The sequence below is a fragment of the Muntiacus reevesi genome, chromosome 18 (genome assembly GCF_963930625.1).
Source record: "Muntiacus reevesi chromosome 18, mMunRee1.1, whole genome shotgun sequence".
Taxonomy (NCBI): Eukaryota; Metazoa; Chordata; class Mammalia; order Artiodactyla; family Cervidae; genus Muntiacus; species Muntiacus reevesi.
Window position 1 is genome coordinate 52,109,857 of NC_089266.1, and position 21,049 is coordinate 52,130,905.

General features: G+C 37.9%; 1 protein-coding gene across 1 annotated transcript in view; it reads left to right on the forward strand.

Moving 5' to 3' along the window:
* The window catches only part of HSF5 (heat shock transcription factor 5), a 41,178-nt gene extending 20,129 nt beyond the window's left edge, over nt 1-21,049 (forward strand). Inside the window, exons 5-6 of the mRNA XM_065910107.1 lie at nt 1,698-1,875; nt 18,896-21,049. Coding sequence (XP_065766179.1) covers nt 1,698-1,875; nt 18,896-18,966 — 249 coding nt within the window. The 3' untranslated portion in view covers nt 18,967-21,049. The remainder of the gene's footprint in view (nt 1-1,697; nt 1,876-18,895) is intronic.

Sequence of the window (21,049 nt, forward strand, 5' to 3'; positions counted from 1 at the left end):
TGCACAAAGCATTTCAGAAAGAAGTAACCTGAACTGTCAGGCATGCTCTCATTATGTTATGGTTTGAATGAGCACTGTGGTATAAGATTTACCAATATTTTCATGTTAAAAACATCCTCTGAGTTTCACTTCCAGACTTAATTTGAGTGGACTAGGTGTGCCTGCCTGATTAAATTCCACTTCTCAGATGGATGGTTTATCTCATAGATAACATCAGAACTTTCCTGGCCATTTGTAGCATGGAGGTAAAGAGATGCTAGAAAGTATTTTCATACTTTCTTACAGCATTATTGGATTCTAATTTGACTTGAGAGCATACTGTGTGTGAATTTCCTTGCTAATATTCTCATTCCTAAAGTAGAATTCTGACTCTGGTTTGAGAGAGATATTCCGAAAGTAGAGACTAATCCTTTATCACTGCTAGCTTATGACCAGAAAATGAATAAACTCGCATTCTAAAATATAAAAGTATATCCAAATTAAAATCACTTTTGTGATTAAGTATTTTTTTCTCAATCCTAGCCTGATATATATGTATTTCATTTTGGATTTTTTTCTTTAATGGAGTTGAAAATGTCTTCATCTTTAGAGCTTCACAAGATAATTTTTTGGCAGTGGTGTGTGTATTTTGGCCACACCACGTGGCTTGTGGGATTTTAGTTCCCTAACCAGGGATTGAACCTGGGCCCTCAGGAGTGAGAGCATGGAGTCCTAACCTCTGGACAGTGAGTGAAGCCCCCGGGCCTAAGGCATTCTTTTCTGGCTAACTTAAGAGCCAAATGTCTTAAGGTTTCTATCAACTCATTGTCCTTTCTGAGCCCAAACATTGAGACCCAGTGTACTATGTATTAAAATAATATTATAAATTCAGTAAACCTTTGTGTTTCAAATACACCTGTGAAAAGATCATGAAATGTGTCTTTATTCCTTCATAGTCACATCCAAAATATTAGATTTCATACCTTAAAATTGCATTCACATAGTTTCTTTAAAAAAATTTGGATATCACAGCTTTTGAAAGCTGTATTTTGAACTTCTAGCCCTACTTTAATATATAGTTTTATTTTAAAATAAATTCATTATTATATAGAATTTTTCAGAAATTGGTCAACTTGACAAAGGGATTAGGTATTCTGAAGAAAACATAGGAACTCCAAGAAAGAAATCTATGTATCATAAGCAAGGCAGATCTAGATTTTATAGGGGCTGAAGCTTATGCAATTTTGAGAGCCTTATTAAGACAAAGAAACCAAAATTAGTAGAATAAAGTATTCACAGCCCCTCTGACATCATCCAACAGGATCATACCTACGGCCATTCCAGTATCACCAAGAGGGGAAATCTGATGGAAGAGATGTTAGAGTGGGAAAAGATAGTGGTGTTAACCAGTTATAAATTGTGTATGTGAATTTTATTTAAAAAATGAAGCTTCATGGTGAATCTTCCTCTGGTCATAGGTACATATTTTAGCTGCATAGACATTTCAGTGGTTTCTGTATGGGGAAATATACATCTTACTACCAAAGATTCAGGTTAGCTTAACAAAATTGGGTAGTATCATTCATAAGGATTAAAAAGCTTTAACGATTATGTTTGTTGGATCATTTTTCTATAATAGAACTCCTCTGATAAAATATCTTAATTTTTAGTAGCTGTTTGGGGGTAATTTGGAATAATGAGTGGGTTTAATATTTTAGGTGGATGCCAGTATAAAATGCCAGACCAATCCACCTGAGAATATCTTGCCTTCAGAACAAATGGGATTCCTTATTTCCGAAATGGGGCCTGCTAGCAAGCCTAGTAAAGACATGGGTTTATCCACTCCAGCCAGATACAGAGAGCGAAGAAGCAACTCACAGCAAGGAAAGTCTCCTGGTAAGGACTGTTGTGCTCTGGAACGCTTGTGGTAGAGTTACAGTGTGGAATTAATTTCTGAATGGTCTTCAGCTATTATTCATAGCTACACTTATCACATTGCTGCTTAATATAACTGTGATTTTAGCTCTGTTTTCTTAATTATCCCTGTAAAGTTAAGTCCACATTATATTTCAGCATTGCATGTAAAAATATGAGCTTTTGCAAAGAGAACATAGTAAAAGCAAAACAATTTGTATTATTTAACTAGGAGAATGCAAGGATGAAAGACAGTTTAATAACTGCTTCAGATGCCAAAGACTTTGTAATTACAGGAGTACTTGGTTCTTTTATTAGCAGAGTATAGTACAAAAGGGCATGTTCTTAAATTGTGGCAAGAAAAAATTAGATGAACATTAAAGATATTACCCTGAGCATATTATAAAGTATGACTCTGTATCAGTGGGATTTTTCTTGTGGTTTGTAGGAACCCAGAGTTGGTGATTGTTTTAGTACAGTTGGTGTTACTCTTTCTAGGGGTATGGACAGAATCTTTTTTAAGAAAATAGTGACATTTAATAAAATATGTTTCTTGTATGATATCCAAAACCAAATCATCAAAGTTTTCAGTAGACAATGTGAATATTATTAAATTATATGCATGTCAGATGCGTGCAATTCAGTGAATTAAGCAGTCAGGTCAAACAGTCATGTTAACTTATAAAAATTGGAAGAACCTTGGGAACTTCTGGAGAATTTTCCCCAAAAGTAAGCTAATAGTAATATGATTGAGGTGTTGTTTAGGCTCACAGGGTTCTTTCTGCAAAGTGCCATTTAGACCATGTCTCCCTGTTCATACTGTATGCACTGTTTGCTGAATGCAGGGTAGGTAAGGTGTGAGCTAAGAGGTTGGAAGAAAACTAGATGAGCTGTAGGAACTGCAGCTATTTCTTCTCTCCTGGCTGGTACAGCAACTGTAGCAGCAGACATAACATAACCTCCCTCAAGGGCTTTCCAGGTGGAACTTATATATGCTTACAGAACACAAGTAGCCCATGGCCAAGCAAGTACCTCATGACACACATGTTCAGTGCTATCCAACTCTTTGCAATCCCATGGACTGTATACTGGAGTGAATAGCCTTTCCCTTCTCCAGGGATCTTCCCAACCCAGGGATTGAACCCAGGTCTCCCGCATTGCAGGCTGATTCTTTACCAGCTGAGCCACAAGGGAAGCCTTATAAATGATCTCAGTTACATAATCATTATTCACAAAACGTGGGGCGAGAGAGAGGGCGTGAGGAGAGAGAGTCTGACCACCACCATCTTGGCTTATTTGCTCTTTCCCTACTTACCAAAAACTATCTGGACCACTCATCTTATTTGGTAAACTTAACTTGTACAGTTGCTTTTAGTTGAGTATATGATCCAATCTGTAATCAGAGATTAAGATTTCTTACCACTGAAGATGTTCAAAACAATGGCATAGACTTTAAAGGCAATTTAGAAAAGGACAGTAGTGAATATTCACTGCGTACTCATTTTTATGCCATACTACAAACTTGATGAAAGTGGTATTGTCATCTCCTTGAAAGATCAGGAAACTTAAGCTTGGAGAGGATAAGGAACTTGTTCAAGATCACATTAATTTAGCTAATACTCTGCTCACAGTCCTTCTGTTGACTGCCCCTTGATGCACAGAAGTTTTTAAGTTTGACATTGTCCCATGTGTCTATTTTTGCTTTTGTTGCCTGTGCTGTTGGTGTCATATCCAAGAAATCATTGCCAAGCCTAGTGTCATACAGTTTTTCCACTGTGTTTTCTTTCACATGTTTTATAGTTTTAGGTCTTATATTTAGGTCTTTAATCCATTTTGAGTTAATATTTGTAGATGATGTAAGACAAGGTTCCACCTTGATTCTCTTGCATATGGACATCCAGTTTTCCCAGCACCATTTGTTGCAGAGAGCTTTCCCCATTGAGTGTTTTTGGCATCCTTGTTCAAGGTGATTGACCATATGTGTGAGGATTTATTTCAGGTCTCTATTCCAGTCCATTGGTCTGTTTTTCTGTATTCATGCCAGTACCATATGATCTCTGTTTAACTATTCAGTTCTGCTGTTGTAGCTCAAAAGCAATCATAGATAATACATAAGTGAATGGTTGTGGCTATATTTCAGTAAAACTTTGTTTACAAAAAACAGGTGCTGGGCTCAGTTTGACCTAGAGATTGTAATTTGCCAAGCCCTGAGTTAGACTAACAGCTTACTTCTGAACAACAACAATGGAAGCCAGAAAGGAGTAGAATCATATTTTCAATATACTAAAAGAAATATGCAGTCCTGGAAATCTCTACCCAGCAAAAAGATTCTTCAGTGATGAAGGCAAAAATGAAGACATTTTCAGATAAACACAAAATCAAGAGCATGCACCACAGCAGATAAACATTAAAGAAAGTTCTGCAGGGTGTTCTTCAGGCAGAAGAAAGCAAGGAGACATACTGTAGTTTCCAGGATAATCACCAGCATAATAGAAACAATCCAAAAAAAAAAAAAAGGGCAGGAAAGGAAGAAGAAAAAAAACGCAAAATAAGGAAAAGAGAAAACAAATAATAAAGTGATTGACCCAAATTCAACCAATACAACTATTATATATGTAAATGGTTTTAAAATGTCAGAGGCAGAGATTGCTAGAGTAGATTAGAGGGGTAAGTCCTACTGTAGGCTGACTACAGGAGACATGTATTGAAAGTAAGTGGATAGAAAAAGAACAAGCAAACAGGAAGTATAAGGTGGCTGTTATGATTATTCTTAAATATCAGATAAAACAGACCTTAAGTCCTAGAGTGTTAAAAAGAGGGCCACTTCATAATGATGAACAATTTATCAGCGAGGTATGACAAAGAATGTTCAAACTACCACATACTTGTGCTCATTTCACATGCTCGCAAGGTAATGCTCCGAATCCTTCAAGCCGAGGCTTCAACAGTACATGAACCAAGAACTTCCAGGTGTTCAAGCTGGATTTAGAAAAGGCAGAGGAACCAGAGATCAAATTGCCAACATCCGCTGGATCATAGAAAAAGCAAGGGAATTCCAGAAAAACATCTTCTGATTCATTGACTATGCTAAAGACTTTGACTGTGTGAATCACAACAAACTGTGGAAAATACTTAAAGAGATGGGAATATCAGACCACCTGAACTGTCCCCTCAGAAACCTGTATGCAGGTCAAGAAGCAGTAGTTAGAGCTGGACTTGGAACAATGGACTGGTTCCAAATTGGGAAAGGAGTAAATCAAGGCTGTATATTGTCACACTGCTTTTTTAATTTACATGCAAAGTACCTCATGTGAAATGCCAGCCTGGATGCATCCTAAGCTGTAATTAAGATTGCTAGGGAAAATATCAGTAACCTTATATATGCAGATGATACCTAATAGCAGAAAGTGAAGAATAAATAAAGAGCTTCTTGATGAAGGTGAAAGAGGAGAGTGAAAAAGCTGGCTTAAAACTCAACATTCAAAAAACTAAGATCATGGCATCTGGTCCCATCACTTCATGGCAAATAGATGGGGAAAAAATGGAAACAGTGACAGACTTTTCTTGGGCTCCAAAATCACTAAGGACAGTGACTACAGCCATAAAATTAAAAGACGCTTGCTCCTTGGAAGAAAAGCTATGACAAACTAGATGGTATATTAAAAAGCAGAGACATCACTTTGCCGACAAAGGTCTGTATCGTCAAAGCTATAGTTTTTCCAGTAATCATATACAGATGTGAGAGTTGGACTATAGAGAAGGCTGATTGCTGAAGAATTGATGTTTTCAAACTGTGGTACTGGAGAAGACTCTTGAGAGTCCCTTGGACTGCAAGGAGATCAAACCAGTTAATCCTAAAGGAAATCAACCCTGAATATTCACTGGAAGGACTGATGCTGAAGCTGAAACTCCAAAACTTTGGCCTCGTGATGAGAAGAGCCGACTCATTTGAAAAGACCTTACTCCTACACTTTGATACAAAGAGCCAAGTCAGTGGAAAAGACCCTGCTGCTGGGAAAGATTGAGGGCATGAGGACAAGGGGATGACAGAGGATGAGATGGTTGGATGGCATCTTTGACTCAATGGACATGAGTTTGAGCAGATTCTGGGAGCTAGTGAAGGACAGAAGCCTGGTGTGCTGCAGTCCATGGGGTCAAAAGAGTTAGACTTGACTAAGTGACTGAAAAACAACAACACACAGATTCTGGGAGCTAGTGAAGGACAGAAGCCTGGTGTGCTGCAGTCCATGGGGTCAAAAGAGTCAGACTTGACTAAGTGACTGAAAAACAACAACACATCAATTATAAATGTGTTTTGTGTAATAATAGAGCTTCAAAATCCAGGATACAAAATAACAAAAATTAAAGAGAGAAACAGTCAATTCCTCAATGTACTAGGATGTTTTAATACTTTTATATAAGCAGTTGATAGAATAACTAGACAAAATGTCAGTTAAAGACATAGAAGATATGAACAATGTAATCACCTTGATCTAATTGGCATTTTTGGAACACTGAGCATCCAGTGTTTGCAGAATATATACATTGTTCTCAAGTGCGTATAGTACATTTACCAGATAGGTCATTCACTGGACCATAAGACAAGTCTCAATACATTTAATAGAATTGAAGTCATACAAAGTGTATTTTCTTTCTTTAAACAGATCAAATTAGAAATCAATAACAAAAAAATTAGGAAAAGATCAAATATCTCGAAATAAACATACTTCTAAATCATTTGTGACTCAAAGACAAAATCACAAGAAAAATTAGAAAATATTTTTAACTGACTGACAATCAAAATACAATATCCGAGTTTGTGGGATGCAGCTAAAGCAGTGTTAGAATCAAACATACAGCTTTAAAGGCTAATAGAAAATAAGTAAGACCTAAAATCAATGACCTGAGGTTTTACCATATGAAACTATAAAGAGAAGAGGAAAATAAACCCAAAGTAAATGTTAAAAATAAAAGCAGAGGGAATTCCCTGGTGGTCCAGTGGTTAGTACTCAGAACTTTGGACTTTCCACCTCCAAGGGTGTGGGTTCTATCCCTAGTCCAAGATCCCTAGAACTAAGATCCCACAAGCCACGCAACACAGCCAAAAATAAGTAAGTAAAAGTAGAAGTCAGTGATATAGAAGACAGACAATTGAGAAGACTAACAAATATAAAGCTAGCTCTTTGAAAAGATCGACAATTTTGACAAACTCCTAGCTAGACTGATCCCCTGAGATCACATACAGAACACAAATCATAACTATTAAGAATGAAAAAGAGACTAATACCTCAGAATCTATGAATGGTAAAAGGATAATAAGAGAATCCCATGGAGAGTCTTATGTCAGTGAACACAGCTACATAAATGGAATAGACACATTTCTTAAAAAATACAACTTGCCAGAATTCACACAAGAAGATCTAATGAATAGCCCTACACCTTTTAAAGAAGTTGGTTACCAAACATTTTCCTCACAAGAAGAAAGGAAATCACAGACTTATAATCCGCATGAATATATGTGCAAAAATAATTAACAAAATATTAGTAAGTTGACTCCAACAATGTGTAAAAATGATGATGGACAAACCAAGGAGAGTTTGGATCAGGAATGCAAGACTTGATTGCATTTCAGATGTTAAACACTGTTATTCATCATACTAACAATAAAGGAGAAAAACTATGACAGTTTCAGTAGGCCCAAGGAAAGCACTTGACAGACGTCAGCACGCTTTAGTAATAAAATCTCTCAACAACATAGGGGTAGGGGAAACTTTCAAACTGATAGAGAAACATCTATAAAATATGTATAAAAAAGATCATGATCAATAGTGAAAGACCAAGCTGCTTTCCCCCGAGACTGGGAACAAGGCGAGGATGCCCACTGGTACCGCTCGTGTTCAGTATTGTACGCGTGGACCTTGCCGTTGCAATAGGCAATAAAAGGAAATAAAAGATGTAAAGATGGGAAAGGAAGAAGTGAAACTGTATTTGCAGATGATATGATTACTTATGTTAAAAATCTGGGGAATGTAGCAAAACTACTAGAACAAGTAAATGAATCAGCAAGGTTATGTCTTGCTTAGCAAGACATATAGTTAATATGCAAATACAGTTCCTTCTTTATAAATTAGCACACAACTGGAAAATGAAATTTAAAAAAATCAGACAGTTACAATAGGACCAAAATCAAAAGATACCTAGGTATAAACTGAACAAAAGATGTCTAAGACTTCGACACTGAAAGCTACAAATTTTGCTGAAAGGAATTAATAAATATTAATAAAAGAAATTAACTTAAATAGAAAGGTGTGCCATGTTCATGGATAAGAATACCCAGTATTGTTAAAGTGACAGTTCTCCCCAAATTGATCTATAAATTCAATGCAATCCTAATCAGAATTCTAGTAGACATTTTTTCTTTAATGACAAGCTGATTCTAAAATTTAAAAGAAAATTCTAAGGACACAGATAACCAAAGCAAGTTTTCAAAATAAAAAACTAGAGGAGGCTTTACCAGACTTACCATCCTGAATCATCAGGATGATCAAAAAAGCAAGAGTTCCAGAAAAACATCTACTTCTGCTTTATTGACTACGCCAAAGCCTTTGACTGTGTGGATCACATCAAACTGTGGAAAATTCTTAGATGGGAATACCAGACCACCTTACCTGCCTCCTTAGAAATCTGTATGCAGGTCAAGAAATAACAGAACTGGACACAGAACAACAGACTGGTTCCAAATAGTACATCTAGGCTGTATATTGTCATCCTGATTATTTAACTTGTATGCAGAGTACATCATGCGAAATGCCTGTCTGGCTGAAGCACAAACTGGAATCAAGATTGCCAGGAGAAATATCAGTAACCTCAGATATACAGATGACACCACCCTTATGGCAGAAAGCAAAGAAGACCTAAAGAGCCTCTTGATGAAAGAGGAGAGTAAAAAGTTGGCTTAAAACTCAACATTCAGAAAACTAAGATCATGGCATCTGGTCCCATCACTTCATGGCAAGTAGATGGGGAAACAGTGAGAGACTTTATTCTTTTGGGCTCTAGAATCACTGCAGATGGTGACTGCAGCCATGAAATTAAAAGACGCTTACTCCTTGGAAGAAAAGCTATGCCCAACCTAGACAGCATGTTAAAAAGCAGAGACATTACTTTGCCGACAAAGGTCCATCTAGTCAAAGCTGTGGTTTTTCCAGTGGTCATGTTTGGATGTGGGAGTTGGACTATAAAACCAAGCGTGGAAGAATTGATGCTTGTGAACTGTGGTATTGGAGAAGACTCTTGAGAGTCCCTTGGACTGCAAGGAGATCCAACAAGTCAGTCCTAAAGAAAATCAATCCTGAATATTCATTGGAAGGACTGAGGCTGAAGCTGAAACTCCAGTAGTTTGGCCACCTGATCTGAAGAACTGACTCATAGGAAAAGATCCTGATGCTGGGAAAGATTGAAGGCAGGCGGAGAAGGGGACCACAGAGGATGAGATGGTTGGATGACATCTCTGACTCGATGGACATGAGTTTGAGTAAACTGTGAGAGTTGGTGATGGACAGGGAAACCTGGTGTCTTGCAGTCCATGGTGTCGCAAAGAGTCGGACACGACTGAGTGATTGAACTGAGCTGAACTGAGGACTTACCATAAAGCCATAATAATCAAAATAGTTTGGTATTGGTGAAAAGGGAGGCAATGAGATGAATGAAACAAAAAAGAAAGTCCAGAAATAGATCCACACCTATGTGGTCAATTGACTTTCAACAAAGGTGCTAAGGCAATGCAATGGAGAAAGGAAAGTGTTTCCAACAAAAATTAACATTTACCCATGCCTCACACCTCACATAAAAGTTAACTAAAAAAAAGGGGGAATAAAAAAGAAATTAAACATACTTTACAGACCTAAATTTAAAACATACAACTATAAAGCTTCTTAGAAGAAAAAGACAAACTTTGCTTCTCTGGGCAAAAATTTCTTAGGACACAAAATATATGATCAATAAAGAAAAAATTGATGAATTGGATTTCATCAAAATTTAAAACTTTTGCTCTTTGAAAGATATCTTTCAGAAAATGAAAAGGTAGGCCAAAGACTAGCAGAAAATATTAACAACACATATATCAAAACAAAGATAGTATCTAGAATGTGAAAAGAACTCTTACAATGCAATTGAAAGTTGAGGAGACAACTGGAGGAGACATTTTTCAAAAGAAGATATACAAATGGCGAGTAAGCACATGAATAGATGTTTAATCATCAGAGAAGTCAGATTAAAACTACAATGAGAGAGACTTCCTTGGTGGTCTAATCACTAAGACTCCAAGCTCCTACTGCAAGGGGCCCAGGTTTGACCCCTGGTCAAGGAACTAGATCTCATATACCACAACTAAGAGTTTGAATGCCACCCCTAAAGATCCAGCATGCCGCAGTGAAGATTGAAGATCCATTTTGCTGCAACTAAGACCTGGCGCAAATAAATATTAAAAAAGAGATACCGCAGCACACACCAGTTAGAATGGCTAATATTTTTAAAAAATATAACCATACCAGGTATTGATGAGGCATCTGGAACTGGGAATTTAAAATAGTGTAACCACTTTTGGAAATAGCTTGGCAGTTTTTTAAAAATCAAGTTAAACATGTTTCTGCTACCCAACCCAGCCATGATGGGTGGAGAAAGACTATTACACAAATATACTTGGCAGTTTATTTGTAGTAGTTAAACAGTCTTGGACTTCCCTGGTGGCTCAGATGGTAAAGAATTCGCCTGCAATGCAGGAGACCTGGGTTTAATCCCTGGGTTGGGGATCCCCTGGAGAAGGGAATGGCTACCCACTGCACTATTCTTGCCTGGAGAATCCCATGGACAGAGGAGCCTGGTGGGCTACAGTCCTTAGAGTTGCAGAGTCAGACAGGACTGAGCAGCTAAGCACACGTGCCCAGAGGCCCTAGAAACGACTACAAGTGTCTGTTCAAAAGTGAACAGATCGACAAATCGCAGTGTGCCCATGCTGCCAAATGCTTTTCAGCAGTCAAAAGGAACACATCACTGATACACACAAATCGTTATGTTGAAGTGGTGCTGGGGAATACGCATGTCTTTGAAGCAATCCAGTTTTTGTTGCCTGCTTCTGCTAGAGGGGACCTAAAGGGTCTGAGGATTACTTCAGAGGCTGAACAATCACACATTTTAACAGGCCAGGGCTTTTTATTTCTCTGGCATTTTAATTCTTTCAAAAGAACTTGGAAGACTTTTGTTTCTCTTTGGTCGTTCCAAATATGTGTTAGAGGTCTCATCTAGGTAGTTTTTAAGCCTGAAAAGTCTGGTATTTGATTTACTGTTTGCACTTTGTCCATCCTCTTCCCTCAACCTAATGGCACTTTATATTGAGATACCGGAAAAGATGGGTTTGATTGGGACGATAACACTCTTGATCTGATTTTCATTATAGTCAATCAGAAGTACTTGAGAAAAGCTTAGAGGTATCTCTTACTACTCTTCCAAGTTGGGATATTAAAGCACACCTCAAATTACTGAACGCTAGTCAGTTGGTGACCAACCACAGGCAGAGGAATATTTTTTGCGTCTCTACTTGCATACCAGCTACCTCTAACTAGAGTTTATCTTTTCGGGTTTTGCTGAATGTATCAGGAAACAGCCAACACATTGTGAATTTTTTCAGCCTTTCCCCTTCTGGTTACCTGCCCATTGGCATGTGGTCTACTTTCCAGGGTATCACAGGCAATGATTTTACCAAATATTTTGACATGGATTACAGAGATCACCAACATTCTAGCCCACTGTGTCTCAACTACCTGCTGTCTGACTGCTGAGCCAGAATCACATATTTTTATTGGAATTACAAGCAGCACCTCACTTACAGATTCCAAATTCCATATTAATCCACGTATGAATTAGGCTACTGTAAAAAGCAGAATACCAGTGTCTTAAACAATTTAGAACAAGTTGGTTTTCTTCCTCGTGTTACAGTCTGAGAGTAAGCTGTCCAGAGGCGATGTGGCAGCTTCACTTCTCTGCTGGCTCTCAGGTGTTACATGGTTAAAGACGGCTCATCACTGTGCCCTCATCAGCCAGCAGATTGCTATAAACATCCCTTTCTTTTATGAGCATAATCATTGCTATGCCACATCACTTTGACTAGAACTTGGTCACCTGGTTGAACAGGTTGCAGGGGAGCTTGGAAATATGACCTTTAGCTGGGGGTCATTTGCCTTTTTAAAAGAAGAGTAAATATTAGGAGACAACCAGAAGTCTCTGTTTCATGGACTTTGAGAAAATATTTACAACACAAAATATAAAACATTGTATTCATTATACATAAAAGCTTTTACAAATAAAAGCAATCCAATAAAAAGAAATAAAGTTATATTAGTGTGTAATTCAACTGAAGAGATACAAATGAGTAAGTGTAGAGAAGGATGTTGAACCAATTCATCAAAATCAGTAATGAGAGAAATGCAAGTACTAAATGAACCAAAAAAATTTTTTTTTCAATCTGATTGACAAAACTTGAACTGTTGATAATATTCAGGTTTGACAAAGATGTAGGATACACTGTTTGATAATTGGAATGTAAATTTGTAGAGCCTTTTGGAGGGCAGTTTGACATGGTCTGTAAATAACTAAAATACTCACATGCTTTGACTTAGAAACTCTACTCCTAGGAATCTTTCTTACAAAGTTCAGTATAGTGTGTTATTTATAGTAACAAACATTTGGAAAAAAGCATAAATGCCTGACAATGGAGAACTGGACAAACTGATAAATTCATGTAATGAAATACTATGCAATCATTTAACAAAATAAAGTAGGTTGATATGTTTTTACTTGGAAAATAGTGTTCACAGTATGTGAAGTGAATGAAGCTAGTTACAGTACAATATGTCTAGTACAACCTGCTTTCTAGAATGGGAAATATATATATATACACTGTAAAATTATAGTAAAAAGTCTGAAAATGAATAAAACTGATACATGTAACAGTGGTTACCTCTGGGGAAGTAAAATGGGAGGTGTAGAAAGGTATTTTTTACTTTCTAATTTGTGTATGAGTATACGTAATGGTGGGATTATGGGGAAATCTATCTTTTTGTATTTTTCTAGCTTTTTAAAATTGAAAAAAATTTAATATAGTTTAAATACTGTAAAGAGTTTCTTTATACTTTATAGTATGAATATAAAAGCCTCAAAATGATAGAAGTGATCAATTTAAAAAGTATTTTGAAAAAAAAATTTTTACATGCCAAATATCAACGTGACTTTTGAGATTTAGATATGATTGACTCAAGCTAACCTTATCCCACACCAAAAATTCTTTTTCAGGACTTCTGAGAACTTCTAGGGTTTACAATGACTTTTAATTTTGAGTTTCTGCTTTTGCAGAAACATTAATTTCCCACCACTTGCTCCTTGCTGGACCACACGTGGAGTCAGCCCTCTTGCTTTGATTGCCCCCCCCCGCCACTGCTCTGCCTGCAACCCGCAGCAGTTATATACGGTATTCCTGTGCGCCGCACACTTTTCTGATTTGGTGGCGTAGTAAAGGTTTGCATTTAAAATATTGCAGATAATTTAAAATGGAACGTGAGCTATTCTTTTTAGAGGCCTGCAGTCACTTCACAGTCTTTGGCCCTTGCCTGTCGCTGGCCGGTGTGGACTCCTGCCGTGGCGCCCTCTTTCCTGCACTGGTACCACAGCTTCCCTTCTCTGGTACCTTTCTCCCCTGTTCTGCCAGTGGGCCCCTAATTCTGTGTCATAGGCAGAGAAGGCTAGGCGTCTGCTTCCCAGCCAGGCCTTGAGACCTCGTCTTGCCCGGAGAAAACAGGGTATGTTGTCAAGATATACTCTTCAACAGACAGTTACCTCCCCAAGGGAGACTCTGGTGCCTGCTGTTAAAATGATAATTTTCCTCTCTTTCCCTCCATACTGTGGCTGTAAGTGTAACTGATAAGGTAGTTAGCATATTATTTTTCTTAACTCTTACGTCCCCACCCCCTCACCCTCCACCCCACCCCCACTCCGCCTCCATTCCCCAGTAAAGCCTAATTCTTTTTTGGTCAGTGGTGTTGATAGGTGAGTCTTAATTGACCTTGGCTTCCTGCGGTGAAATAGAGGAGTTGTGAAATGTTGATATTATTATGACATCTAATCACACCTTCATGTTATTAGGGGCAGGGAGCCAGTGACTTGTGCTTAAACTAGAACATCCTTGCTAAAACGTTGGCTCTAAATATTTATTTTTTAAAATGTATTTATTGGCTGTTGGGTCTTAGTTGCCACCTGCAGGACCCTCAGTCTTCATGGTGTCACGTGGGGTCTTTAGTTGCAGCACATGGGACCTAGTTCCCTGACCAGGGATAAAATCCAGGCCCCCTGCATTGGTAACATGGAGTCTTAGCCACTGGATTACCAGGGAGGTTCCCAGGAATTAGCTTTTGTATGCAAATGTAAGAAGAAATACAGTTCATGAATTTGCAAATTATTCTTCCTTGATAGAACTTAGTCTAACAAACAGTTGCGTTATAAGAACATTGCTACCTATAAGGTCCTATGGCATTAAAAGATTTTAACCACATTCAGTGTAAGATTTACATACTGTTAGAGGTTGTATAATACAGTCAACAGGAAGAAAGCTTCTGGTATTAGAAAAAAGCTAAATTAAAATCTGGATTTTGTTGTTTACTGAGCCTCAGTTTGATCTGTAAAATGAGGATAATAAGAAGACATATGTTTATATAAAACATAACTGACTTAGTATGGTGCCTGGCATATAGAAAATACACGGTAGCAATAGAATTTTAGCAAAGTTGTTATTTTCATACTTATTATTTTGATGTTTATTACTGTCAAGTATTTTTCAAGATGAATGGTCTCATTTTAATTCATGAGAGCACTTAGTGTTCCTGGCAGCCCTGTAATATTTCCCTAATCAGTACCTTCCCCGTTTTCCAAAGCTACTCTATCATATCTTCTCTGCTCCAACTTCCAACACAACTCCTCTCTTTTCATTCTCAGCTTTGACCTTGTTTCTTATTTTACTGAGAAAATAGAAGCAGCTAGAAGAGAACTTTCATATCTCTCCACCAACAAATCTATCAGTCTACCACTTGTGTAACTCTACACTTTGCCTTTCTTCCTTTTATAATGGGAAAAGGCCAGTCCTTCCATTTTTGTACAGAATCCCCATTTGTGTACTCACAGACTTAGCCTTACTCTTCAATAATCACATTTTACCTTTTATATTAGATAATTCCTATTAGCATACAACCATGCCATCACATAGGTTCTGTGTTAAAAGTAATTCCTCACACTTTCTCTTCATTCATATTTTCATCCAGCTACTACATTTTTTCTCTTCCCCCTAGAGAAAAGCTCCTTGAAAGCATATCCTTATCTCAACCAGATTTTCTAATTGGGTTTTCATTCCTGCTCCTCAGCTGAAACTGCTCTTATCAGAGTTTTCTGTTACTGCCGTGGTGCCAAACCCAGCGGTCTGCTCTCCGTCCCCTGCACCTCCACAGCACTGAACCAACAACCTCAACCTTCACTTGGCTTCTGGAATATCACCCTTTCCTGGGTTTTCTTCAGCTTCACTGGCCACTCTGTAGTTTATTTTACTAAATCTTTGTCTGCCCTCACTTCTAAATATTGACGAATCCCAGAGCTCAATTCTTAGACCTCTTTTCTTCTCTCTCTACTCAATTCCTAGGTTATATCAACAAGTCTCATTGCTTTTATCGTCTTCATCGTGCTGACTCCTAAATTTACATCTTAAGTCTCAGTCTTCTCTGAACTCCAAATGTGCATACCTTTTTTCCATGCTCCCTCTTTGTTTGTATGTCCAGGAGTGTCCCAAATACACCAAATACACTGTAGCTTCTTTCCCCAGTTTTACTTATTCCAGTAAATAGTACTTCTAGTTACTTCTAGTCAACCAAAAGTCTTGAGGTCTTCCTTGACTCTCTTCGCTCACATCCCATGCATCAGCAAATTCTATCAGCTCTATCTCAGTGTAGATCCAGAATCTGACCACTTACACCTTTACATGCTGCCTCCGTGGTCCAAGCTGCTGCATCTCTTGCCTAATCTTTCTTCTTCCACTGTGTGCTCCTACAATTTGATCCTCTTAAAATTATTTCCCTGCTTAAATTTTTCCAGTGGTTTTCTGTCATATTTAGAAGAAAATCTAAAAATCCTTACTATGATTTTGGTAACTGCTCTGACTTTATCTCCTACCACCTTCCATCTCCCTCATCTGTTCCAGCCACAGTAGCCTCTTCAGGATTCTCTGAACACACCAAGCATTGTCCTGCCTTCCCATTTGGTCCTCTCACTGCCCGAAATTTGTCTTTACCCAGGTATTCACATGGCTTTCTCATTACATTCAGTTCTCTACTCAAATGCCAGCTCATCGTAGGAATCTTCTTAACTATCCTGTCTGTAATAGATACCCTATTCCCCATGTCCTGCCCTCCCTCGTGCATATTTTTTCCTATTCTTTATTTATTTATTTATTCTTTATTTGTTTTTCTTCTATAGTGTTCATCACTACTTGACATTTTATATTATTTTTCTCTCCCTCTGAAAGTAAGTTCCATGAGGACAAGAACTTTGTTGTGTTCATCTCTAGCCCCTGCAGGATAGACTGTGGCACTCAATGTTTACCTATTTTTAAGTGAGTGTACAATTCAGGGGCATTAAGTACATTCACATTATGTACTACCACCACCACCATCCATCTCCAGAACTTTTTGTCATCTTCCCAAAACTGAAGCTCCATATCCATTACATCCTTCCCTGCAGCCCCTGGCAACCACCATTATACTTTTATTTCTATGAATTTGACTACTTCATATGAGTAGAATTGTACAGTATTTGTCCTTTTGTGACTATTTCATGTTGTATATCATTCATGTTGAAGACTCATTCATGTAGCGTGTGTCATAATTTCCTTCCTTTTTAAGGCTAAATAATACTCCATTGTATATATCTACCACACGTTTTCCCATTCATCCATTGACGGACTCCTGGATAACCTTCGTCTTTTGGCTATTGTAAATAATGCTGCCATGATCCTAGATATACAGGAAGCCCCATTTTAAGTGATAAATTGATGTCTGTTCTTCTGCAAGATGCTTCTTTTGCATCTTTTGCAAGATGCAAGATGGATAAATTGCTTATTCTTAATGCAGGAGACCTGGGTTTGAGCCCTGGGTTGGGAAAATCCCCTTGAGAAAGGAAAGGCTACCCACTCCAGTATTCTGGCCTGGAGAACTCCATAGAATGTAAAATCCATGGGGTCGCAAAGAGTCGGACACAACTGAGTGACTTGCACTTACATTTTCTTTTTTTAACTAATTTTTTTTTGGCTGCAAGGCACAGCATGCAGGGTCTTAGTTCCCCAACCGGGAATCGAACCGATGCCCCCTGCAGTGAAAGCGTGGAGCTCTAACCACTGGATTGCCAGTGAATTTCGAAATTGCTTGTTCTTTATGGATAGGTTGTACTCCTCTTCACCAGATGAGCTAGTACTTTTCTTCAGTAATTGGTCTTCCTTTTACAAAAGAGGGCAAAAATTAAGTACTGTTCCAAATGCCCTCTAGATTTTCTCAAAGGTGGTGGTAGAATTATTGTCTCATCTCTCCTGCTCAGGGTGTTGATCAGTCCCACAGAAGTTGTGTTTTACAAATACCCTAACAGAAGTCTCTGTATGTCTAGTAGGAAATTAAGGATTCATTCTGTGTAGTTTAGTTTAATTCCAAAATGCTACTAGGACAAGACTGTAAGCTTAAAAATCAACCTTAAAAAGGCTCCTAGGTCATGTTATTCTTGAGTGAGTGAGTGAGTGAAAGTCGCTCAGTGGTGTCCGACTCTTTGCGACCCCATGGACTACAGTCCATGGAATTCTCCAGGTCAGAATACTGGAGTGGGTAGCCTTTTCTTTCTCCAGGGGATCTTCCCAACCCAGGGATCGAACCCAGGTTTCCCACATTGCAGGTAGATTCTTTGCCAGCTGAGCCACAAGGGAAGCAATGTTTTTCTAGAAGTTGTAAGCTAATTAGATTGAATCTAAAAGCCACGTTTGTTCAGTTGCTTAGTTGTGTCCAACTCTTTGTGACCCCATGGACTGTAGCCTGCCAGGCTCCTCTGTCCATGGGATTCTCCAGGCACGAATACTGGAGTGGGTTGCTATTAGTTTCTTCAAGGGATCTTCCCGACCCAGGGATGGAACCCATGTCTCCTGCTGCTCCTGCATTGGCAGGCGGCTTTTTTACCACTGAGCTGCCTGGGAAGCCCGGAAGCCACGTTAGTTACTGAGGCTGTTTAACTCTGTTTCTATACATGGCTTTAGCTTCTTTTGTTATAGAACCTAGTACCTGAGCTGAGAGATCACTTTTTTACTTCTTCCCATTCTTACTGAACCCACTTTTTGTCTCTTGACCTCCTTGAAGGGTATACTTTATTTTTTTTACAGACAGTTCAGATAGACACTTTTATAAGCGAATCAGCTGCATTAGTCAATAGGTGGAAATTTTATGGAGGCAATCAACTTTGGAAAGGTAGTGTTTACTTAATTTAACATTGTTTTTTGTAAGGCATTACTTCATAATCCTGGAACCTATTTTTATAACACTGAAGAAATGAGTTTTCATATGTGTGTTTATTATACTTTGATCTTTCTGACACTTTTTCTTAATTTATACTTATAATGAAAGTCAATTGAAATGAAAAAAGGCTTAGTGACATCACTAAAAGGAGAGACATTTTAAACTTTGTTAGTCTCTTTGGGTTAATGACTGAGCTGCATCTGTGCTTTAAGAGGTACAGAAATGCCCTAAAAATTGAGAATCTGATGAGATAATGTAATTTTAGAGCCCATTCTACAGGTGAAACATAGCAGCTTGTTCTTGTTGAAAGGCTTGTGTCTGAACTCTACAGTTTGAGAACCAGAGTAAACAAACCTTGTTTTTCTTTCTAGATCTTCATCTGCTGGTGGATGTTGCCTGCAAGCAGGAACACTTTCCAAAGGAGGAAGAATTAAAAGAGTGAGGAATGGATGACAAATGTGACATTGTGCACTAGCCGTAGCTGGAGGCAGGCTAGCCTTGCACGTGACACACTGTTGGGGTTTTTTCAGTTCTGTTAAGGAAAAAAAAGTATTTTTGTTTTGTTAATTGAGAATTTTGTTAATTGAGAATTGGGAATTTGATATTTACTACAGCTGTTCAGTTCAGATTGTTTACCTTGACAAACTACAAAACATCTAGCAGTCTTCTTTTTTGTTTGCTGCTCAGATCCCTTTCAAGTGTAAAGTCCTGGCCTTCTGTTACCGTCAAGAAGCATCTAAAAACAGCTGCGTGTATGGTACCGGAGAATACTCTGTGTGTGGGTATGCCGATTTGTCGTCTTGCCACTTTCTAACAGTAGTCAGTACAGCTCCACTGGGGAGTTCAGTCTATCTGTTTCAAGTTGCAGTGTGATCCTTTTAGAGAAGATTGTGAGAAACGACGGCATGTGAGGTCACCAAGATCACAGGTCTAAATGGGTCAGGAGTTCCAGGGAAGAAACTCTGGGAAAAGAGTTAATTGTCTAAATGATTAACCAGGAAATACTCTGACTTCCTAACCCAGCGTTCTGTTTCAAGAGCAAGGCATCCGGACTTGGACCATTCATCATACTTAACAGTCCCTTATTCTTTTGTATTAATGGGAACATTCTTCTATTTTTATATCTTTCTTTAATTTTAATGATACAGTATCATAAATGGTAAGAAGGTTTTGTTAATGTATCACTTGTTTAATATATCTTCTAAAGAAAAGTATTTTAACTTGTTTAATATAATTGTATTTATAAATACTGGTAGATTTAAAGTTTTAAAGCTTTATATTTTTATTAATATTGTGGGTAGAAGGATAAAGGATGCTTGTGTAATATTTTTATTTTGAAAGGGAAATGTACAATGTGTGAGCAAAACCATTAAGAGATTTAACACAGTGTTTATACTTATAGTCAGTAAGTATAAATTCTCAGCTGTAAAAGATATTGTGTGCAGATTTTGGGACTAACTGATTAGTAGACACCTAATAGAAGCTATACCTTTAACAGTTTATGTATGCTTTAATTCTGAGAGAAGTTTGGATAGTGGGATAGACTAACATTTTTATCTCATCCCCTCTTTAGGATCCTAAATTCAAATAGTAGAATTGTGGAACTGGTTTTTAGGAGAGGTATCTTGGATATCCAATTTCTGTGGTTGATACCTCACTTGCTCATACAATGACAGCAAGAGGCTTTCTGATTTTAAAGTCTTCTCAATTGACTAGAACTTTCCTATTGGATTCTGCCTCAGTTTTCCTTATAAACACTGCAGAAACAAAAGGGAAGCCTAGGAATATGAAACTAGTGAGAAAGGAAAGGCAGATGGTGATATGTGACATAAACACTCTTCAGCCATGGTGGGCGTAACAATTCATTTCTTAAATTGCGTTGTGCCTTCCCAATGATGTCAAACCCTAGAAGTATTACAGAGGTAGTAGTATTTTAGAAAAGGATGAGCTCTGTTTTGGTCTGCAGTGATTCAGTTTAGATATGAAGGTAGGTTCTGAAAAGTGACCTCTTTGGTCCATCTGATTAGACTAGTCCATGTCCATGTGAAGAACATTTATTCATCTTTATCAGCAAGGTTTAAAAGATGAATGGATTATCAAGACTCCTACATCTTTTGGTCAGACTGTATTTTGGTAGAGTATGTGAAGAGGAGACCCAGTTTCTAAATGAAGGAACTTTGCCTTTTCTCTGTCATGTTGAAAAAGCTGATAAGTAAAATATCACTAAGTAAGTGATATTCCTTCCCTTAACTATGCCTTTCTTGGCTACCTATATGTTGAAAAAGATAGTATCTTTTGAGGAACATGTGTCAAGCAGGAACCTTGACATGGATTTGGTTTCAGTTGTTTTAAGGCTTAATTAATGAAATGCTTTTATCAGCTTTCCAAACTTTTTTTAATATATTGATACAACAGACCGGGGAGCTGGATCTCCTGCTATACTCACATGTCTGCTACCCATCAGCTAAAGCTATCATTGCTGTCTTGGAAAAGTGGCAAAAGATAACATAAAATCTTTGTGTAAA